Consider the following 23,720-nt stretch of genomic DNA (forward strand, 5'->3'; position numbering starts at 1 on the left):
AGCCAGTAGCTGTGCTGATCTGTAGAAGCTCCAGGGCATCAGCAGTCTAGAGCAGTAGTTAGAGCAAAGCTGCCCCAAGGGGCCTGGGCCAGACAAGTGAGCTGAAGGTCAAGAGCTGAAATTCACATCCAGTGTCGGAAGGCTGGGCAGAAGGCTGGGCAGGGATCAGAGCAGACTCTAAAGACAGAATCACAGAAACATAGGACTGGGAGGGACCTAGTCCAGCCTCCCGCTTGAGGAAGGATTATCAGATAGGGCTAGGCCTCAGCTGCATCACTCCAGGTCTGAGCAGACTGTTGCTGCCTCTCTGCACATCACTTAAATAGCTGAGCAGCTTGAACTAATAAGAACCAAGGGTACATAGCCAGGTAGGCAATGGGTGAGTGAGGCAGGTCCTTTTCCCTACTCATGAGGGCAGATCATCTTACCCTCCCTCAAGGGTCCCCCCTGCCCTTTGCTCCACAAACACTGAAAAAGCCGTCCTCTGACTCCCTGGCCTTCTCTTTGGCTTTTGGTGCGGTGAAGCTGGAAGAAGAGAAGAGTGCACTGCTGGACTGGAGGCAGGAGCTGGAGCAGGAGCGATCCAGTTTGCGAGAGCAGCTGGCACAGCAGGAACAGGAGATGGCACACACAAGTGTGGCAAGGAGGGGGCTGGAGCAGAGCTTCCAGGTAGCGGAGGAGAGATGGGCGCGGCTGGAGGACAAAGTGGCAGTGCTGCACAGGGACAAGGCCCAGCTGCGGGAGCACCTGCTGCAGGTGAGAGCAGGCTCTGGGTGGTGGGGTTCCCCTGGCAGGTGAGATGTCCTGGCTCCATCGCTGACATGCTGAGGGGCTTTGCAATGTGGAGCAGTGGGCACAGGAGCAGGCCAGGAACACAACTGGGACTTAGCAGGGCAGAGCCCAGGCCCTGATTCTCCCCTGGCTCTGGGGACGTAGTGGTCTGCTCCAGCCCTGCACATTATCTCCTGGTGCAGCAGCTCAGCTGAGCAGAGCAGAGCAGAGCAGAGAGCTGAGCAGGGACAGAGCATGCCCAGGCCCCCCCCTGCATAGGGGATGGAACAGCTGAATCAGAGGGGCTCTTTTCCCACTTCTCCAGCAATGGGGGAAGCCAGTGCGAGGGCTCCAGGGCTGCAGCAAGGGGCCCAGACTGCCCTTGCTCTTGTTTTACCACCTCCCTCTTTGCCCCGGTCTGCCCAGGTCAGCAGCCAGAAGCAGGATCTGGGAGAGCAGCTGGCCCAGAGCCGCCAGGAGACAGAGGCGCAGGCTAATGCCCTGCTCCGTGCCCTTCAGGAGAAGGAGGAGCTCACCAAGGAGAAGGGCCAGCTGGCTGTGGAGCTCACGGTGCTGGAGCGCCAGAGGAAGGGCCTTCTGGAGGAGGCAGACACACTCAGGTACCAGCATCCCTGGGAACCCAATAGAGGCCAGCTGGGGGCTGACTTGTGGACAGGTGGGAATTGTGGCAGGGGTAGGTCTGGTCTCTCTGCCAGAAGCTTCTGGTTGCCATTCTGCCATGGCACAAGCCTAGAAACAGCCCTTCTCCACAGGGAGTCAGGCTGACCTGGCTGCCTATGGTAATCAGCATGGCCATTGCAGAGAGTGATAGTTGGTCATGAGCAGCAGCTAAGGCACAAGACAGAGGCATCTGACAGCTTGAATGAGGTCAGAGGAAGAAACAAGTCAGCCCTTTCACCTGTCCACACATATGTATATGATGACCACTGGCAACCACACTGCATTCTGGCTGCATAGTGTTACATCAAGCAGTCCCATAGGTAGCTGCCACAGGATGGCTGCTGGGAACACACACACCACTGAAAACAAGAGGAGAATCTCCAAGCACACCCCTTTCCTGCAACTGTACATGCTCTGCACACGCAGCCAAACTTACCTGGGTATCTGGGTCCATGAAGGCAGTTTTCCTTAAGCGCTTCTGGGGATAACTGTTCTTCTGGCATGGTTTAGTACCCACCGAGGTGTTGGGAATTAAAGCCCAGTTAATAGAAATGGGAAGCTTCTCCCTAACTTGTTCCTGTGGCCATATGACTGAGAGCAGGCAAAACTTTAGGGCATCTGAACACCAAGCCTCCAGGCTTAGGCCTGCACATAGGATACCTGCCAAAAGACTGGAAATATTTGAAGCCCCTGGTGGGGGTGAAGGATGTTTGCTGGTTGTAGGGCCACTTATGGTTCTCGACTGATTCATGGATTTGGATTTGATTTGGCTTGGAACATGAATAATTTCTTAAAAAGAAAAAAACAAAAAAAACACCCAGCCAAACAGTGTTTCAGACAGAAGCTTGGCCCCAGCTGCACAGTGTACCACTACTCACTTAGAGTTTCCTCCTGTCTCAGCATGGTCCCGGCAGGGTGCTTTTTACTCCCACCAGCAGGGATGTGACTAATGTGCTGATGTCTTCCATTAGGGGCCAGGGCAGCCATACCTTTACTTCCTGGCCCTGATGGTTTTCTACTGTGTTGCAGAGCTGAGAAGGATGAGCTGGAAAACAGTCTTTTTGAAATGCAAGAGCTCGCAGCACAGCTGGAGGCCCAAAAGGAGCTGCTGGAAGTGGAGAAGCAAAGCACAACTGAAGCCAAGCAGGCTCTCCAAGGTACCAAGAAAACCTTGCTGCCACCCCCTTCCTCTATGTAGCTTCAGTTAATAGGCTCACTCCAGTGACCATGTACCCTAACACCTAGTGCCAATAACCAGGGCATGCAGTAGAGTCACAGCAGTGTGGCACCTCTGCCCCTGGGGAGAGAGCCTTGAGGATCATAGTCCCATAAGGAAGGCTGATTTGTTTCACAGTGGAGGTGGAAAAGGCACGGCATGAGCTGGAGCTTCAGGAGACCAGGCTGAAGCAAGATGTGGAGTCTCTAAAGCAGCAGCTGGCCCAGATGGAGGTGGAGACCCAGCGGTCCCTTCAGAATCAGAAGCTGGCCCATGAGGAGAACTTGGGGCGTCTGAAGCAGGAGAAGGTGAGGGCTGATGGAGTAGGGAGCCCCTGTTCAATGGGAATCAAAACTCCTCATCAGATGATGCACAAGGCCTGTTTTTACGAAGGAGAGTGACAGGCTAGCAGGAGAGCATCCCCAGCCTGTGGTGGATTTTCCACTCTGTAAATAAAGGTGGGACATCTTCTTAAGGAATCACTAGCTCAATCATAGATTATGGCTGACACCCCTACTGAAATCCTCTGACTGGGGTTATACAGGAGATCAGATAAGGTAATCAGAGTGATCCCTGCTGGCTTCCAAATCTGAATCCTTGAAATGGGGAAAATGATACCAACTGTATGAAGGTACCTGCCTTATGGGCTGCTTAGCAGCTTCAGTGACAGGCTAAGTCTACTGTCCCTGTAAGATCCATCCTGTACAAGCTTCCAGCCAGTATGGCACTATAGGAGAGCCAGCTTGGTTCCTTTCCCCTTTGAAACTGGTTTCATACAGGTGCAGGTCCACTAACAGGACTGAAATGATTCTTGATTCAGTACTTGAGTAGGAATAGCAACAGGTGTGTCAGATCTGGGCCATGTAACAAGGTTCAGTTGGCTCTTGTTGCCACAATGTAATATGGGGTTCTGATCTAGTGCCCAGCGATCTCAGTGGAAAGACTTCTAGGGATTCCCATGGGCTTTAGATCAGGCCACACAGGCAGGCATGTGGCCATGCTCTGTGGAGGACATAAGTATGTGAGTCCTGTTAGCATCCTTTGCCCTAAAGGTTCTCCTCAGGACTGGTTGAAGACCCAGCTTCCCAAGCTGCAGTGCCTTTGCTACGCCAACACTCTCCCTTACATCTGTGGCCTGTAGTGCTGCCAGGCTCTGCCAAGAGGGCATTACAGATGCTCCCCTGCATGTGCATAAGGCTATCCCTGTGCATGGGAGCTGGCCAGCTGAGCAGGCAGGTCTGTCTCATGTTCAGTCCTGACCTGTATCCTCTGCTCTTGCTTGACCTCAGGAGAGCCTATGCCTGGCACTGAGGGAGGAGAAAGAGGAGGCCATGAACCACCTGCAGCAGGAAAAGCAGAAATTGGTATCAAAGTATGAGGAAGAGAAAGAGGAGCTGACTGAGGAGTTGCTGAGTTTGCAGCAGGAACGGGATGAAAGCCTCCTTCTTCTGGAGAATGACAAGCAGAAGGTGAGCAGGGAGGTTGTGACAAGAGACAGCTTTGCCAGTGGGAGGCTCTTTGGAGAGGGGCACAGGAGCTCTAGGTGTAGGAAACCCCACTGCTACTCCAGCCCTGGTAGGAGGTGCTATAGGACACAAGGATGCCAGCTGCCAGGAAGCTTGAGGCCGCTGTAGACCTGGAGTATGTATGCAGGGGTCCTGTGGATGTCTTGATTGGGGGAGTCACATATCCCTCCCATTTCCCAGCACTCCTAGCTCTTGCTATGGGATTGAGGGCTTTTCATTCATGTCCTGCTGCCTTCTCCAGGCTTTGTCCCTGAAGGAAGCGGAGAAGAATCTCCTATCAGAAAAACTTAGTGAGGTCCAGCGGGAGCTTGCAAACACCAAGATGGAGATCGACCGGGTCAAGCTGGAGGCTCTGAACCGCCAAGAGCAGGATAAGGTGAGCCCAGATCCTTTTCTAGACTGGTGATTCTCAACCAGGGATTTGATACCTTGGAGTGCCTTAAGATCTTTCCTGGGTGTGAGGGGAGCCATGTAATATAAGCACTATTAGGTGTGCAAACACAATTCACACAATAGATCCAGAGATTTCAATAAGAATTCATAGTGTTAAAACCATTCTGCCCCATTGTGCTCTTTTTGAGTTCTTTGCAATAGAAAAAATTGCTCTATTATTTTTCCAAAGTCAAAAAATTAAGTGAAAACTGAGAGCTGTCATTTTCTAAGAGGTGCCCAGAGCCTAACAAGGGGTGCCTTGCATCTAAAAAGGTTGAGAAGTACTGCTCTAGACACTTCCTGTTCTGTCCTCATGGATACAAAGAACAGTTGATCTCCATTCTCTTTAATAACACCCCTTTTTTGTATCTGAAGACTATTACCAATTCTCTGGGTCCTCCTCCCACTCCCAAGTCTTGTCTTCTCTAGACATAAATAGGACCAATTTTAGGGAATGGGGCTAGCCAACCCCAGGTGATGCCTGCACTATAACAGGGGTTTGATCCAGAGTCTCACAGCTCATCTGGGCTCCAGCTGGTGTCCTGTGATCTGCTATAAACAGTAAAATACATAAGAGCCTAGAAGCAGCCCACAGAGCAAGAGGCTTCTCTCAACGCAGAGTGGCACATTACAGTGCCCAAGTGAGAGGCGGGGGGAGCATAACCTAGCGCATGTGCTGCAGGGTGGGCCTGCTGTGGATATACCAATGTGGCTGTCATTACGTAAGTAGACACTAGACTGGTATGAGTAGGGCAGGGTATAAGCAGAGAATTAAAGCCCTGTGGAGGGTGCAGGGTAAGTGACAATGCAGGTTTGTGCGTGAAACTTTCACTACCTAATTTCAGCCCTGAAAAATGTGACTGAGGTCACAGGTGAGATGAGCTGAATGGTTGCAGCCCATTTCCCAGTGGAAGCAGGTAGGTATTAGGGAACTACCATACTCCAGGGCACAAGCGACACCCTGACTGAACCAGGCTGACATGCTGAGCCAGGTGAGGATGAAGGTACACTGGCTGAGCTGTGGGCTGGTCCGCCGCCAATGCCATGAGTTTTTAGTCCTCTTGCAGAACACCCTGGTGAGGTTTCACCGGGTTCACATGCTGCTGGGTGGCTTGCTTTGTGTTTACAGTCAGAAATGTGTGCATGACATCAACAAGGGCTAGGCCACCAGAAAGCCCGGCTCCAAGGAGCATGTTCATGAAAAACGCAGCCCCTGCCTCAAAGCAAACTGCACAACAGGGTAAAATCTAACCAGAGCTAATCGAAAGTGCACCAAGTGGAAGGGCTGTTGGGGAACCAAAGAGAAATCAGATACAAAGCATAACTTCCCTGACCACTGCTGTAAACAATTCCCGGCTGCCAAACATGTTCAAACATTGCTGTATGGGAGAACTAGAAACAGCCTTCTGCACTTTACTGGTGCGTGGGGAAGGGGAGAGATTTAGGGCCCTGGAAAATTGCCTGTTTGATTCCCTAAGCACCATTCTTCTCACACTGAAGTCAGTAGAAAAAAGTTCCTTTGGCTGCTGTGGATCTTTCCCCTGCAGCCCTCTGTGTGAGGGGATCCTTGGGTGTGTAACCAGACTGTCAGCCCTTTGTAGCTGGGACTTGCAGTTGTTAGCTGTTGTTCATACACAAGAGGCATAGCTGGGCTGTTCTGTACCCTGGGCAATTATACAATGCCCACAGCAGTGCCAGTTGCTGTGATACTAGTCACAGAGGGGTGATCAGCCACTGCTGTGCTCACGGCTGTCTTTGGACCATCTCACAAAGGGAGGGGCTGCTTCTGTTGCCCTCCCCTTAGCTATGCTACTGCATCAACATCTGAGTGATGTAGTATTTTAGTAATAAATGAGTCACTCAGGTACCTTCCAGTAGCCGTGGTCTCTGGACTGGGGATTGACAACCTTAGAAAAACAGGCCAGAGGATGGCACAAAGCCCCTTTCCCCATTCCTCTCCATAGGTCATGTTGATAAGAAGCAGCAATATGAGACAGAGTCAGTTTCACCTCCCCCTGCACAGCCCACAAAAGAGCAAGTCCCTTTTGCTGTGCCAGCTCATAGGCTGGAGCCATGGCAGGGCTTGTGGAGGAACTAGACAGAAGAGTAGAGGAAAAGAATAGAGGCTGGGCCAAGGTGCCAGGGTGTGGAGGGGGTGATTCCAGGGATTAGCTGGGAAGGGAGGAGCTACGAGGGAGGCAGAGCAGGGAAAGGAGGAAGGGACAGGACTGAAGGTCTCTCTGCCTTGCACAGCTGTGTCCCTACTGCCTTGTCTCTCCTGAGCAGGGGACCACTGCTGAGAAATAACCCCTGCCTCCATATGCTAAACCCAGAAACACAGCAGTGAAGCTGTTGTGGGGGTGTCCTGTGGCCCCTTTCAAATCTCTGGTAGTGGAGCCCTTGAGGGACACACCCAGAGTAGCTTCACTGCTGCACTGCCAGGACATGAGCAGAAGGAAGTGGGTGGGGCATACCCAACAGCATCCCTCTGTGAAGGCACCGGGAGTGCAGTCTAGATGCACCCCTGCTTTTCCTCACTGTCAGACATGGGTGTGCACAGAATGAGAGCAACTGGGCACAGTGTGTATCTTGGCAGTGGTAGTAGTCCAGCTTGGCAGAGAGGCAGCAGAAACATGGCCTACAAGGTTTGCCTGCATCCAGGCCCCATGGATGCTCCTGAGGCCAGTGGCATTGACATGCCCTGGGAGAGAATGAAAGAGGGAGATGGCGAGAGAGTGACCAACAGGAGGGCAAGAGGGACAGCAGCAGAGCCACCTCTGTGCATATGGCAGCCATGAGCCTGCCACAGATTCTATTGCCATGTTCCCTCAGAGCAGCTCTCCTCCACTTTCAGTTCACTGAACCCTGCTGTGGGACAGCTGTCTGTGGGAATTGCCAGATAGTTCAGGCTCATGCCTAGACCACAGAGCAGGTTTAATTAGAGAGCTAATTGTTCTGTTGGTTTTCATCATGGGTAGAAGATGCCGAGTGCCATGAACGAGCTAGGAGTAATGGCTATCTCTGCTGCCACTCCTCTAGGCTTTGCCAAGCCTTGACATTGCTCTACAGAGTTCCCCTTTTCTGAGCCATGCCTTGGACCAGGCAAAGGCTCCCTTTGGGTTATACAGTGAGTCAGTGGAGAGTCAGGAGAGGAAGCCAGGTCTGCTGAGTTCTCACCTTCTGCTTTACCCACTGGCCCATATTACAACTGTCCCCTCAGGACCCCTGACCTCTCTTTCACCCATCCCTTCTCCCTGTGCTCAAACCTTCCATCCCTACCTGGCTCCTTCTCTCTGCCCACACACAAGCAGTTGGCTCTCCATCTGCTCCCTCGACCTCCTCACCTCCTTCTCCAGCTGCCTGCCCATGACCTGACTGCCTCCAGCATGCACTCTACCCCCATTGCCTCAACTCCCTCACTATGTGGTCTTCTGCAGCCAAGCTGTCACCTCTCCTCTACTCAAACTGCCCTGAGGTCACCAACCTCCTCTGCCCAGTTGAACTACTTAGCATGCCTATCCTTGCCTTTGGCACCGGTAATCAGGCCCTCCTCTCCAGGCTAGGAAAGTCCCACCAGCCACTTCTGCAGGGTCTGCTTTGGTGACTTTTCTTCCGAGTCCCTCAGGACTCCGTCCTCGAGTCCCTGCATAGTGAATTCAGTGGATTGACCCTGGATTTATCCCTGGGTATATGGATTTGCTTCCTTGTGTTCACATTTGCCTGCCAATAATACACGAACATGGGGTATCTCAAAAAGATATATACACACATGTGTATGGCTCTGTTAGATGCTGTTGGATGTCCACTGTGGACATTATGAAGCCCTCCAGTATTGTTTGTCACAAATTATGCTTCTTGCTTTTTAAGGAAACAAGAAACATCTCTAACAATTGGTACAACTCTGTGTTCCTGACATGCTGCTTTTGAGGCGCGCTGTGATTCCTGTTCGCTGGGCTCTTATTAATGCCAGACAACCAAGGGGTTAAAGACCCATCAGGCTGTCTTGTGTAAGCTTTTCTGCTGTTTTTAGGCAGCTCCATGTGGTCATTTTTGCATGAGAGGGGCTCTACCAAACAGGGAATGGGCAGGACAGGAGTGTGAGTGCAACCACAGATCCCTCTCTGGGGAGCAAGTGTTTTGCAATGGAGTCCTGGAAGCGGCCTCATATTTCTTCATCGGGCTGCAGGCACAGCTCTGAGCTCTCTGGTCCTTGGAGAAATCGGATGTAGCCTTCAACCCAAAACAGGATCTTCTGGCACCAGAAGAAAAGGCCTTGCCCAAGAGCCTCTCATTTCCTGTAGCTTCTCCCTTCTTCCCCTCCTACCCCAAAGGAGCTCTCCTCTGCTCAGATGGCAGCTGACAGACAAGAAGCACAGTCAAGGAGTGGGGCTCACGTTTAGCCCCTGGTGCCACATGCCTGCTGTGTGTTTTGCTGGGAACTTGATGTATGTGTTTTCTTTGTTTCCACCCATCTTTGGGAGTAATCAAGGAGTTGTGGGCCAGGCAGCCTGGGCCAGAACAGCAGAGCAGTGAGCACATTCATAGGCTCAGGGGGAGCACTTCATATTCCCTCAGTGCAACAGCTGGCCAGATTCCCAGCTGGTGTTGACCAGCACAGCTCTGGTGAAGTCAATGGGCCAAATCCCCAAAGGATATAAACTTTCATAGAGCTGGGCCAATTTACACCCAGGAGAGACCTGTCCCTGTGTTCCCAAGTCCTCCTTAGCATCCAGACCTTCTCTCCCGCCTGACCTGTCTTTGTTACTCAGTGAAATGCTACAGGCTGGTGGATATCAGGCCCCAGCCTAGTCTCACTCACACCCCTGAACTCCAGTGGCTTTGCTGGGGTCATTACTGGTTGCTACCAACGAAGTGGGGATCAGAGTCAGGGACGTGCTTGTTGGAGAGCTCATAAGCTCTCATTTCTCCTGACTTTAACATGCAAGAAGAGAAAACCAGATTTCAAAGAGACATCATGACAGTCATTTTCAAACCAGCCTTAAATGCAGCTTTGGGTATGTGCTCTGACCATCAAGCTCTCCATAACCAGCCTGAGTTTTCCTGTCCATTCATGTGCTGTTCTCAGCCATGATGCTGTGTGAGAGGGACCCACATGAACCCCAGGGGAAAACTGCTGACTCAGGCCCTGCTCCTACAGGGTCCAAGAGGGCGCAGAGCTCTGTGGACTATAATGCAGCTCTGCATGGGTAACACCAATACTGTAAAGTCCAGATGGCTCCATGTTGGTTCAGGGGTCCACTTGTGAGCAACAGCTTCTTTAGCATGAGACAGACAGTGACCAGAGAAACTAGCCCTTCTTTCACCCATTCTCACTTGGCTCTAAGAGTCTTGGTGTTAAATGAAACAGCTGTGGGTCAAACAACATGGCAGGCAGAAATACACTGAGAGCCTCTCGTTAGAGCACCTCTACTGGTGGCACGGTACTGTAATACCTGTCTACTGTGTGCCATTACCCTGGGATAGTTATTCATCTTTTCACTCTTCGTACAAAACCAATGTGAATTACTCTAAGTTATGTCACTGTCTGCCCTGTCCTTAGAATGAATTCTAGCAGCAGGAGAGGATAATGCTGGAAATTAGTGTGATTCTCCTTCAGCTGAAGCTGATAAAAGTGTGACCAGTCACTTCACAGAAAACAGGATAAGGCCCTTCAGATGTGTCCTTAAAGGCCTTATCTGCAGCTGGTGTAAATCATCATAATTCCACAGAAGGGGGTCATACTGCACTGCTTTACACCAGGTGAAGGTCTGGCCCTTGGTGCCCCAACCCACTGAGAGAACAATGCTCTTTATCCAGGAGAGCCATGAGTGTGTGTGGAATTGAGTGTGCAGCAGTCTCAGGTGTCTTATCACAAGAAAGGGGTTGACAATGGAGTCAATCCAGAGAACAGCAACACGTGCAGTCAGTGCCTAGGAGGGATGAGCCTGTGCTCTGGGAAGCACTGGGAGGATAAAATCCTCATCTATCACAGTGCAAGGCAGAGAAGAAGGAGTGGGAGGGCTGCCTGCCCAAGGATTAAGGGACAGGAGTGCTAAGGAGGAGGAAGATTGTTCAAGGAGGAATAACAAAGTACTGGACTACAGTATTGCAAAGAAAAGCTTAGGCAAGACATCAGGAAAAATTTCCTAACAATAAGGTCAATTAGACCATGGAATAATGTTTTCAGGGAAGCACTGGATTCCCCATCGCTGGAGTTATTCATCCCTGGTCTAGACAAATTGCTCGGGAATGTTCTGTAGGGAGCGATACTGCATTGGCAGGGGGCTGGGCTGGATGATCTAATAGTTCGTTTTCCATCTCTGCATTTTATGATTCTACAAATTTTAGCTGCATTAAAAACATAGGAGACAGAAAACCAGGGGCATACCACATACCTGCAAGTGTCCAAATTGGCACAAAACACCATGGAAAGGGAGAGAGAAAGAGAGAATGCCTGGGAAGCAGTTGGCAGCACCCATTAAACCCTGCTGGCACAAGGCTCACAGGCAGCTCTGCCTTCTGGAAAAGGCACAACTTTTGCCCAGGCTCCTGGAAGGGGTGTGGCCCTGATGCCTTTCCCATTCCAGTTTTGCTGGGCTGCAGCAGGCATGTTGGAGAAGGAGTCAGAGGGTGCGGGCAGCAGTAGGGTGTGGGGGTGTCTGGGAAGTGCGGGCATGCCTTGTGCCCCTTGCCCAGCCTGTCATGCTCAGCTGCATTGGCCAAACCAAAGAAGGAATTGACAGGCACACCCCCACCCACCCCAGTATCAGCAGAAGGGCACTCCTGCAGGCAGAGCTGGCATAGTTGCTTTGGACACCCTCTGACAGGACCCCCCAGTTCATGGGGGTATGTGGGGCTGGCAGGGAACATACCTGGGCATAGCAACACTCCAGCTATTCCCAGCTGCTGGAACAGCTGACCAGGCCATTTTGGACAGGGTCTAAGAGAGGTGAGCCCTTGGAGCTGCCATGGACTGTGTTAGGAGGCTTAACCAGCCCCCAACTACTCTGGGATCAAGGATGTACATGGTCTCCCCTCTCTGGCCCAGCTCAAGGCTCAGCACAGGGCCAAGACTCAGTGTGCGCCTGACTCTCCTGTTTTGCACCTCACCATGGATCAGTTACCAGCCTATGGAGGTCAGTAGCCCTCCAAGTGGACTCCCACTGCTCTTATTCCACTGAAGCGCAAGGAAGTCCTCCAGACTTACTGCATGGGAGGGAGGGGAGAACCAGGACATACTGTGAATGTGCTGCCCACCTGGGGAGGAATTGGGGGTGGAGGCTGGCAGGCAGAGAGCAAAGTGGGAGTAGCAGGGTCATGCAAGGAAGGCAGGCCAGGGCAGTACAGCTGGTTAGATTCAGAGGACAGGATACAGTCAAGGGGGAAGGCCTACTGCTGGCTGGAAGTACCCTCCACAGATATGGACAGATGTAGCATTTGTAGCACTCTAAGTGCCATTCAGGTGTTCTGAAAAGTGAAGATCCAGATGTATGTAGCTAGTGAAGTGCTTCAGGTCAGGCAGTGCCACCTCAAATGTGACCCAGTAACCATGTTGGGGCACTTCATGGTGAAGTGTGACATCGGCCCTCTCCATGTGTGTCGGCGCTGCTCTGGAAACATGCCACCCTCAGCAGACAATGTGAATGCCTGTTATTGCCCCACTCTTCTGTGGGCCTGCAGAAAGGGGACAGAGCTTCCCATGACATGGCGTGATGGGTGACAGCAGCAGGGAGGCAGGGGACCAAGTGCCTGCCCAGGAGACTGACTCAGCTCTGCTTAGTGGCCCAACTACCCTACACAACGGACTCTGATAAAAGTGAGTCTCCTCTGCACAAGGCCACAGCCCAAGACTTGCTGCAGTGTTAGTGAAAAGTTAGTCATGCACAAGCCTGCAACTGGTGTTACCCAATGCTCTGGGTGTGATGGGCCTCACTCTATGTCCACTCCACAAAGGGGACAAGTCTGGTACAGACCCTGCCAAGGTGCTTTAGCTCCAGTGTAGCTGCCCATGTGTTTCACCTCATAGAGCCCTGGTTCAGTCCCGAGGCTTGGCCCATACCATGGCTGTCACACTAATTGTCTGCATGTCAAGCTGGCTGTAAAGCAAAGTAGTAGGTATCTCTGGTTTGTATTCCTGTTATAAGCATGGGTCAGTTGCACTCTGGTTTAACTCCTTCTCTTACCCTTCACTCTGTGTATTCTGGGTTCAGAGATACAGTCACAGGGCTATAAATCACACATCAGGGTGAGTTGCTTAGAGCAGGATGAATGTGGCAGAGCAGTATAACCTGACATTCAGTGGAGATGCAAAACAAGCAGTGGTAACCCCACATATCCTGTTCCTTGTAGAACACAGTAGCCAGCATCACGAATGAGCTGCAGACCTTCCAGACCCAGTTTGAAGATGCAGTGGCTGCCCACCAGAAGGAGACCAAGAGCTTGAACGAGCGCATCAAGGAGCTGGCAAAGGAAAAGGATGCTGTGGTCAGAGAGGTATCTGCTGCAAATTTGGGCTGTGTGTGTGTGTTGTGCCTCAGTGCTCAATTTTCACAATGGGATGGTCTGACAGGTGAGATGGTCTCAGCTCTGTGTGCCCTGCTGATGGCCACCACTGCAACCCCAAAGGTAGCACTAGCACCAAGCTCAAAAGAAACACTAGTTCAAAATAGCTGCACACTCCCTCCCATGGCAGTGCCCCAGTGCCTGTCCTTACTGCTGTTTCTTCTGTACCCTCTGCTTCTGATGAGGCAGGATAGCTCACACCATGAGGGAAAATGATGCCTAGGTGCTAGGCCAAGCTCATTGCCAGCTTTCCTCAGAGTCCAGCTCCTTCTCAAACAGCTTTGGTAAGTCAAGAGTCAGCATCAGAGTGAGAGAATGGCCCCCAACATGAAAGGACAGGAGGGGGAGAGGGGGGAAAGGGAGAATTAAAGGACATAAAAGAGGAAGAGAAAGTAATTTAACATGACAGGCTGTTTATTTTGGCAAAAATGGTCTCCTTTCAACAGATTTCAAAGTCTGACCCCAGGAGGGACCACACAGAGGAGCAAGAGAGGGAGGGGGTTCAGGGAGTGGGGCAAAGGAGGTCCTGTGCCAACTTTGCCATAAGGTATGAGGGATCACAGTAGAGAAAGAGGCATGCCATGTTGAGGGCTGGGGGCAAAGATGAGAGGGCACAAGACTGATGATGAGGGAGAGGGCCTGGGGCTGGGACTGGGACAGGGAGAGATAGGGAGTGGAAGGATAGTTCCAGGACTAATATAACAAACTGAGGGCAGAGGAACACAGAGAAAGCCTCACAGGCGCCAGCTATGGCCTACTTATCACCATGGGAATCATAACATTTTCACAGACTTTTAACTTAAGAAAGTCTCTCAGGCTGGTTCAGCAGCCATGCCATTCCAACACATGCATGCATACATGCACACACGCACACGCACACACACATGCACATACTAACACACTCCTCCGCTACCCCCATTCCCCACTCGCTGCTCAGTCCTTCAGTCCAGGACTTCACTGGAGTTTTGGCTCCCCGAGCATGATTTCAAAAGAGGCTGTTTATAAAAATTTCTAGTAAAGAAATAATTATTATAATCACATTAAGAGTTTTGGCTGTAAAACCCTTACACATGCAGGAGGCTGTCTTTGCAGGGAAGGAGCTGGGCTTTTTTTTCCCCCCTGGGTTTTGTTCTTTTTTCTTGATCCCAGCCCCCCTCCCCTTTATCCTGGGAAATGAAAACAGTTTATTTTATGATGGATCGTCCCTTTCTTTGGTCACTGACCTTCTGGGCGAATTTCTGCTGAGCTCTGCGGAAAATGCTCAGGCACGTTTGTAGATCCCATATGTGGGTGGGGGGAAGGGGGAGCTCACCCTAATCCTTCTCGAAAACAGAACAACAATAACACAGAGTGGGACAGAGCAACCCAGGCCAACAGGGAGGATCTGGACAGTGTTAGAAAGAAAGAAAGAAAGAAAGAAAGAAAGAAAGAAAGAAAGAAAGAAAGAAAGAAAGAAAGAAAGAAAGAAAGAAAGAAAGAAAGAAAGAAAGATTTTATAAATAAAAATAGGTGCATAAAAGTAACATAACAGCTGTTTGTCCCTCACCCCCTTAAACTTCTCAACCGTCTGATAACTGGAACACAACATCATAAAGGTCTCCAGTTTAAGTCACTACTTCTGTTTGATATTAAAATGCTGCCATAGCTTTGCATTTCAGGGAAATCCTTCCAATTTTAACATAAACCTTCCAAGGTAACATAAAAAAACTACTTCACTGGGACACAATAGTGGAGGTTCACATTTTTCAAAAGAATGGAACTTAAAATACAGTTTATGTCACCCTAAACAGGTGATTTCCCCACACATTTGTAGCTGAAATAGGAAACAAAATGGACCAAAAATACTGACATTTTATATCTGATAAACTCTTTTGACAAATAAAAATACCCATGACTAGGAGACACACTACAAGTGATTCAAAGCTTGCTAACTTATCAAGGAAACAAGTTTCATATAGAAAAAGATCTCTACAAAATATGTGTTCTTTTCTCCAATATCCCTCTCATTTCAAATTTGTCTCTTCCTAACAGTGCCCCAAGAAGCACATTGACTAATAACTTAGAAATATGCAGTTGCTTTGTGTGTAGCTTTCGAATGCCAGGAGATGAACTATATTTGTTCAAGAGCAACAGGTTTTACCATGCAGTATCTTCTTGTTCATATTAATTTTTAGATAGCAACTGATAAGGCAAATTCTTTTGTTGGCAGCTCAAACAAAAATATATAAAACCATAGCATGGAAAATTTCACCTCTTTGTTACATCATTTTAGATGTAAAACAAACATTCATATATGTTAGCAATGGTACATATGGTAGACGACTTCTCTGCTGTAAACAGAATAAATTAGCTTGTAATAGAAAGAAAGAAAGAAAGAAAGACAGAAAGAAAGACAGAAAGAAAGAAAGACTCTTTATTGACTTCCTAGCTTGCACACTACCTCTATAAGCTGACTTCCATTTACTTCTGACAATACTCTCTCAGTGGCTAGGACAGAAAAGCAGCGCGGGTCTGCTTGGCTGTCGGCTACGAGGAGTACCCGTAAAGGTCTCGGACTCAGAAGGACAGAACTAGAACGGGTTTAAGGGCCGGTCCCAACTGAGGGCAGAAGGACTTGAGAGCTTTGCTTACAAAACCGCGCAGTCTCCATCTAGCAAGAGGTTACGGAGCAGCAGTGAGATGAGACGTGCTGGCCCACAGGGCGAAAGTGCCGGGCCGTGCTATTAATTCGGTCCCATCTGGTTTCAACTGAAACGCTCCAGACTGGTTTTGACTCGTTCCATCTCATGCAGAAAACTGTAGAACTGGGGCAGCGTCAGCTCGACATACACAGGCTCTGTGTGGTTTCCTTTTTTAACCACCAGTTTCAGCTGCAAGAAGATACTTCCCACTTTTTCCAGTTCGCTGCTCCCTGCAGTCACTCCAAACTTCCACTCCATGTCTATAAGCTGGTTGATCATCAGGGTCTGCCCAACAGCCAGGCTGGTCAGAAAGAAAGAATCTGGTGACTTTAGGTTCCTGCAGAAATGCCTGTTCCACCCCCTCCCCTGAGAGATACCCAAGGACAGAACTGAAGGAGTGGGATAAGTTTGAGGCAGTTTTTTAAAAAGGGAGCAAAATCAATTAAGCAAGCACCAAGAGATTTTTGCCCAGCTTTTTCCCCACCCACACCCACACAGCTGACTTATCCCCAAGAGATCACTAAACAACCTTCATTCCCCTCCCTCTTTACAAAGGGAGGGGGCTTGCTTAGGCCTGTGTGGACCAGTGAATAAGCTCCAAGGTTGGGGTTTCCCCATACATCTCTGACACAAACACTGGACACATCACATCACCCCTTTATTCCTCCATTTACCTGCCCACCTTCTGGGGCAAGGAGTGCCCCTCACAGCACCCAGCACAGCAGGGCTGGGGTCTGAGAGCCTGGACTTCTAGGGACCACAGTTTTGGAAACAGCAGTGATGCTCCTGCTGTCTGGGAGTCATTCCCTTTCAAGCTGATAACACCCTGGGATGGGTCCTCATACATGAACAGATGTGCCCTCCAGGGCACTCTGTGATGTCTCCATGTTTGCTGAGCTGGTGCATGAAGGAAGAGCAAAGTCTCTGAGGAGACAAGGCAGCTTGGCTAGCCAGTGTGCTGCTTTAGCCATTGAGCAGTGGCTGCAATGCGGGTGATTTGGGCTCCCTAATCCCTCTGTCCCCAGTCCCAGGATGACCGAGAAGTCACCATCTACAGACCTGTGGGCTAGGGGAGGGCACATTTCTTAATATACTTTGAAGCAACAGGCACTGTCCTCAAGGTACTGAGTTCTCCTCCTGAGGAGAAGGGTACAATCTCCTTGGACACTAGTGGGACCTGGCCAGTGCCCCACTGAGCACCCCTTGCCAAGCGTAAGGATGTCGTACCCCTATAGCCACTTTCTCCTTGGGGATCAGGGTTAGATCCACCCATCCCAGCAACAGTCCTGAGGGAGGCTGCCCCCACCTTTGTGCACTGCTCATGGGCCAGAGCCCAGGGACACGTGTCCATCCCCCAACAGGCAGACCAGCTTCAGACACAGCTGCAGCTGGTGGAGGATGCCCGCAGTGGGGTGCGCCAGGAGCTGATCGAGATGCACCGCCAGCTGCGGGAGGGTGAGGAGGCCCGTGAGCGTCAGCGCCAGGAGATGCTGGGCATCCGCAGGGCCATGGGGGACGAGACCAGGGAGAAGGAAGCACTGCAGAAATCCAACACTGAGCTCCGGGCTGTTATAAAGAAGACGGAAAGTGAAAGGATTAGGTAGGCTGAGTGCCCTCCCTGGCAGGCTCTGCTGTACAGCAGACTCTCCCTAGTGCTCGGGTAGGCTGGTGGGGTCAGAGCATTGCCAGCGACTATTAGTGTGGTCCCAGATTGGAGCCATGGGGTGGGATTAGTAGCTAAGACTCAGAGGTGCTTCCATACATGCCTGTCCCCAGCTAAGTGCAGGGCACACTGCAGACACTCCAGTGCTGTACAACTAGCAGTGTACCCAGGCAAGCCTGGGGCAGCTGCTTCCCTCCATCAGGAATCCTTACTGTCCAAGCCACATTTCTCTCTCTCTCGGTCTAGGCCTGGTGCCAGCCTATGCCAGGGGCCGCTCTGGGACTCCTTGGAATGGGTCCCAGGAGCACAGGCCCATTCTTTTCCTGCTCTGCTTGCATTCCAAGCCATCACAGAACTCCCACACAGGTTCCCTCTCTAGATGTCCCTGCAGGCCAGAGGCTGTGTGCACATCCACCCCGCAGCAAAGGCACCCCTTCCCTGCCCAATGCTAACACAGATAGAGTTTGATCACAACACTTCAGCTGTCTCCCAGTCCATAGAAATATGCACATTTGCTTCAGCTTTAAGAGAGCCAAAGAGGAGAAGGAGCAGAAGATTGCCATCCTGGAGGAAGCAAAGGCTTCGTCTCAGCAAGAGGTGGGAGAGCTGAGAGCAAACCTGTGCGAGGTGGAGAAGGCACGGATGGTGGCCTGGCGGGAGCTGCAGGAACTGCGCAGGCAGGTAAGTGCAGGCTACTTGTGGGCATGTGCTTGCCAGGCCCCAGCAGCCCCAGCTTTATCTTGCCCCCCACACTCCCACACCCCTGCATGCTCTCCTCTCAGCTGAGGATTCTGAGTCTGCAGCACCTGTCTGTGGCCACGCCTGGTCACCTGATGGGGACCCTTCCCCCATGGAATAAAACCAGGAGGAGGGATGGCAGCATGAGGCCAAGAGAGAGAGTTGGGAGCAGCTGAAATCCATTGCTGGTGCCCATGAGTGCATCTCTGAGGAAGATGAGGGTTCTCTCCACCTCACACACTTCCTTGTCCCATAAAGACCTAGGGTTGCCCTTGGCATCATTCCCCCAGTGTGAGGCTCACAGTAAGAGCCTTCCCATAATGTCCTTGACTTGTTCCTTGTCCTCTTTGGCCACTGGAACCAGCTGATGGCAGAGAGGAGCATGCATCTGACCCCTAACAGGTCACAGCCTAGTTCCCTCAAGACCCTGAGCAGGCAGGCTCCATGCTGTGTCCAGTACAGGCCACAGATGACTAACCTGGCTGTACCAGCGAAGAACTTCACCAGCAAAGGGAGCACCACATTGATGAAGGGACCATTTATCAGTGTCCAAATCACCATTGCCGGGGAGAAACAGCCCTGGCCTCATCCAGGGTAGCAGTAGTGGCCATTAATGCCTTCCCTATAGAGGCTGCTGGACAGATTCGTCTCCTTCGACATGGGCCATCCTACAAAGCTAGTGGTGAATGTGGCCCATCCCCTTTGCAGGTGAAGACTCTGGGGAGTGAGAATAGCAAGAAGAGCAAAGAGGTGAGCGAACTGCAGGCCCGGATCCTGCAGGAGGAGCAGCGTGAACAGCTGAGCCGCTGGGAGACCCTGGAGCTGAAGCAGAGGATCACAGAGCTGGAGACCAGCCAGGACCACGCACGCAAGGAGGTGTGACAGGCAGGCCCTGTACAGCTAGGCAGGGCTGGGGCGCCCCAGAGCCAGGCACCAGTATAGCTTAAATAGGATAAACAGGATGGGGGAGCAAGTGAGGGGAGGAAGCAGAAAGGATAAGGGAATGAGCAGAACAGAAGAGGGGGCAGGGCAGTCTCTCAGTTGGAAGCTACACATGTCACCCATGTAGGCCCCCCAAGGCCCTCTGGGAGACCACAGGGAGTCATCAGTGCTATAGCCCTCTGCCTCATGACGGAGGGGATGGCCTTTATGGCCTGTCCATAAATGCAGCCCTGCAGCTCTCCAGAGATTGCTCCAAGGCTCTGTCTGCCATGGAGGTGGAGAGTGACAGCTCTGAACTTGCCCCCTCAGAATGCAGAAAGTTTCTGCTCTTGGCTGGCCGTGCTCAGCCTGATATACATAAGGAACCCCTTCCCCCCATCACATCTGCCCCAAAGAACCTTACCCAGAGTACAGCAGGGCAGCAGAGCATTGATGCCCCAAGGCTTTGTGGGACACAGCAACATCCTGACTGTCCCCACCTTCCAGGTGCTGAGCCTGCAGAGGAAACTGACTGAGGTGGAAGCAGAAACCAGAGCCACAGAAAAGGAGCTGGTTGACAGCCTGGCGGAGAGTCACAGCAATGAGAAGAAGCTCCGGGATGAGCTCCACACCCTGGAGATGAAGATGCAGCAAGCCAGTGTGGTGGGTGAGGGCCTCCAGCTGCACCTCAGCACTGCCGAGGGGCGCCTGCATGGCTTGGAAGCAGAGCTGGCCAAGGCAGAGGCTGCCAGAAGAGAGGCAGAGTCCAAGCTGGGGGCACTGCACTCAGCTCTACGCCGGACCCTGGGACTGGGCAGGAGGAGCCCCTCTCCACAGAGACCCTGCTCCCCTTCCAAAGGTCAGCAGCAGCCTTGGTGCAGACCTGAGGAATGCACTGGGTGAGGGCAACTGAGTGAGTGGGTTTTGGGCATGGGCTGAGGGGAGCAACTACTTGCCTGATTTCAATCTCTGTCAGGCCCACCAGTTTTAGCTGTTCAGGGATAAATTATGAGAAACCCCCACAGCTTCCCCAGGCTTGAGATAAAGACCATCTTGGTAGGACCTGTGCTGTAGTGATGTGGGCCTTGCTGGGAGGAGAGGGGCCACCATGAGAGCAGTTACCTGGCAGGGTAGCTAGGGAGGCCTTAAGGGATCAAGTTCCAGGCAGCAGCTTTTGCTCTGACACTGGGTAGGGGATAAGGTGGGGACTGCTTGGGAGGCAAGAGTCTTGGTACCTATGCGAAGTGGCCCCAGGACTCACCCCAGGATGGCTCATGGAGAGAACTACAATCTCCTGCTTACAGTATCAGAGCTGCCCTGCAGCCAGCCACTCAGTATAGCACCTACCCTGAGCACATAGTGGGGGTTAACCTTGTCAGTCACTTCAGTGCCCAACACACCATCCCTTTGCCCAGGCTTTAATTGCTCCATGACCCCCACAGCACCTGATGGGCAAGGGACTCCCGCACCAGCTCTCCCGAGAGGCACTCCAGGCTCCCGCACCAGCTCTCCAGAGAGGAGCTGTTCGCACTCCCCCTTCAGGTGGACCTCGCCTTCCAGAGTGAGTGTGAGTGAGATTGACCCTGAAGTTGTCCGGGACACCTTAAGAGGTTTCCTACAGGAGCTACGGGACACTCAAAGAGAAAGGGTAAGAGCCTTGTCTACAGTAACCTCCTGTCCCCCTCCCCTCCACTGCTACTCTTCTACACACAGACCCTGTCTCCCTGAGCTAAGCAAGTGCCCTGGTGCCGCTAATAAATGAAAAAGAAAATGAAGCTCCTGTCCCTTTCATTTAAATTGATCATCCAAATAACCCTCTGTAGAACATTAAAAGACTTCACCCAAGGGCCATCTTAATTCATTTAATCTGTCTAAGTAGCTTCCTTTCCATGTGATGTTCATCAGGCTCCTCAACTGAGCATTAGCCCCTGCTGCTGCAGTGTGAGGCACGAAGCCCCAGAACCTGAGGTACAGGGTGAGGCACCCCTGCATAAGAATAGGCTCCAGCCAGCTCACTGGCCAATCTCTGACAGTGCCCAGCACCAGCTGTATCAGCAGAATATGTAGGAACACTGGCACAACCTGCAAGGAAGGTGTCACCATGCCCCCATCTGTTGGAGACCTGTTTGTGACCAGATGTGGGAGGGTTGAGACTTGTTTATCGTTTTCCTCTCCATATGTTTGTGGTCTGTAGAAATGTCCATACCCTCTCAGAATCCTGCCAGGCTTTTGGTATCTCATGGCAGTGAGTTCCACAGGCTCATCCACCCCATTTGGACGTGGCCACCACTTTTCCATTCCTCTGACTGTGTGGTGCTGTGATGTGATTATAGAGGGGTAATCCTTCTCTGCCCTCCATCTGTGGCCCTTCCTTCCCTGATCCCGGCCCTACATCTCTTTCTTCCTCCCTGTCATCCCCCCCTTTTTCCCTCCCCGCCACCCCCATCACTCCACCTCTTTCCTTCCTTCAGAGAGGGAGAGCTCTGCTCTTCATGGTCTCATAACACCAGCTCCATTTTTCTTCCTTTTCAGCCATTGCCTGTAACACAGACCTGGAGGAGGGCCCAGAGCAACCCTGTGAGGGGTGGGAGCAGCCTTCCCACCCTCCAGGCTGCACTGGGAAGGGCCGTGTATGGTTCAAAGTATGTCTTTCCTTCTTAGCTGCTGATGGGGCAGAGGAATGTTGCCAAGGATTGGAGCATATGAGGCCACATGCTAGGAAAGCCAAGCAAGCACTGATTGCTACTGTAGGCAGCTCAATGCAGCAATGTTGGATCTCTCCACAACCTGGCCAAGGAAGCAGGCTGGAGCCAGGATGTCAGGCCACATCAGGATATATGAGGGGTTGGAGTATGCTTCCAAAAAACTTCACTCTTCATGCACATGATAGCCCAGGAGCTTGGCTTCCATTCTGTCTCAGGTTTGCCAAAAAGTTGTCTCATGGGGAAGAACTGGCAGGGAAAGAGAACAGGAAGCAGCAGGTTCATATGGACAAGATACATTTTTTTTATTTTGCATTTAGTCACCTCCTCTCCCTGCCACCCTGGAAAGCCAGATTTGGACTGACTTAACAGCCCTACCCAAAGAGTAATGTGTCAGCCAGCAAAGGATTTGCCCCCATGAATCCAATGGAGCTTGTCCTCGTGGGGGTCAACCCAGCAAGTCTGGCAGTACTGTGCCATTTTACAGTGAGTACTCCTTCTACTGCAGTGCCCAGGCTCTGTCTCAGGGACAGCTCACCAACACCCCTGCAAGCAGTAAACAGCCAAAGCTATGTATTAGCCAGAAGAAGCATCCCCTCCCTACACAGGATGGACACATCACTCTGCACTTGCAGCTCCTGATGGCTTTGGACCAAGGGAGTCACTCAGATCCCCCTGCTCGGTGAGCCCACAGGCCAGTTCAGCTGCATGCTGAGCACTGCATGCCTTAGCCAGCTATGCTTGATGACAAGCTGACCTTTCAGGAATTCCCATGGCACCTTTCTACGGCCACTCACCCTGTGCATCTTTGGCCTTCCTTTGTCATGTCCTTGAATAATAGAAAAATTAGGGTTGGAAGGGACCTCAAGAGGTCATCTAGTCCAGTCCAACTATATCATCCCAGCCATTGTCTACCTGGGGCTTAAAAACCTCTAAGGATGGAGATTCTATAACCTCTCTGGGTAACCTGTTCCAGTGTTTCACCACCCTACTAGTGAGAGATTTTTCCTAATATCTAATAGGGCTGTGCAAAGCTTCAGGTGCTGATTTAATTCGGAGGAGATTCAGCCTGATTTGGTGGCCAACTCTCCGAATCCGAATCAAATCAGGAGACCAATTAAAAGGTCCAAATCAATTCGAAGCTGTCCAAATTGATTTGGAAAACATTCTGAGAGCTTCAGAGATTTGGGCTGTCCCTGTTTGCTGCAGGGTAATTAGGGGGGTGGGGGAAGGGGAGCTGGAGGAGGGGGGAGGGGACCATGGGGGGCTGCCCCATCCTGCTCCCCCAGTCTCCCTGCTCTCCCAGCCCACCCCACCCCCCATGGCTGCCCCACCTGGCCCCAGCTCCCAGCTCTTTTTTAAAAAAGCCCCCACTCAGCCAGGTGGGGGGGGGTGATCCCTGCTGCCCCTCCTAACCCTGCCCACTCTCCCAGCCACCCCCATAGCTGCCCCGCCCACCCCAGCTCGCAGCCCTTAAAAAAAAAAAGCCCTGACTCACCAGCTGCTGCAGTGGCCTCGGGGCTTCTGGGGGCTCGTGGCAGAGCCCTGCATGCAGCGCAGGGCAGTGGGGGGCAGAGGAGATCCCCCCCCGCCACTGCCTGGCAGAAACTGGTGAGTGATTCTACAGTGATTTTTCCAATGCCACAGCTTCTGCCTGAGGCTCTCAAAGACCATATAGATAGTACTGGACATAGTAGCTCCACAGGACAAATGGCTACCCTGCTGTACAGATGAGGAAACTGAGGCACAGACTTAGCAAGATAGCGGAGCTGAGAGCAAAACCCTGCTGTCTTGAATCCCTGTCCTGTTCTCTGAGAACAAAAGCCT

General features: G+C 51.6%; 1 protein-coding gene across 4 annotated transcripts in view; it reads left to right on the forward strand.

Moving 5' to 3' along the window:
* Positions 1-23,720, forward strand: part of CROCC2 (ciliary rootlet coiled-coil, rootletin family member 2) — a 94,702-nt gene that overhangs the window by 45,523 nt on the left and 25,459 nt on the right. For all 4 annotated transcript variants that reach the window (XM_019486074.2, XM_059730864.1, XM_059730863.1 and 1 more), the window contains exons 17-28: positions 526-756; positions 1,198-1,391; positions 2,482-2,609; positions 2,807-2,976; positions 3,958-4,137; positions 4,436-4,570; positions 12,976-13,119; positions 17,231-17,469; positions 18,054-18,213; positions 18,979-19,146; positions 19,699-20,050; positions 20,634-20,839. In XM_019486074.2, coding sequence (XP_019341619.1) covers positions 526-756; positions 1,198-1,391; positions 2,482-2,609; positions 2,807-2,976; positions 3,958-4,137; positions 4,436-4,570; positions 12,976-13,119; positions 17,231-17,469; positions 18,054-18,213; positions 18,979-19,146; positions 19,699-20,050; positions 20,634-20,839 — 2,307 coding nt within the window. The remainder of the gene's footprint in view (positions 1-525; positions 757-1,197; positions 1,392-2,481; positions 2,610-2,806; positions 2,977-3,957; positions 4,138-4,435; positions 4,571-12,975; positions 13,120-17,230; positions 17,470-18,053; positions 18,214-18,978; positions 19,147-19,698; positions 20,051-20,633; positions 20,840-23,720) is intronic.

This window comes from Alligator mississippiensis, chromosome 7 (genome assembly GCF_030867095.1).
Source record: "Alligator mississippiensis isolate rAllMis1 chromosome 7, rAllMis1, whole genome shotgun sequence".
In the NCBI taxonomy this organism is placed as follows: domain Eukaryota; kingdom Metazoa; phylum Chordata; order Crocodylia; family Alligatoridae; genus Alligator; species Alligator mississippiensis.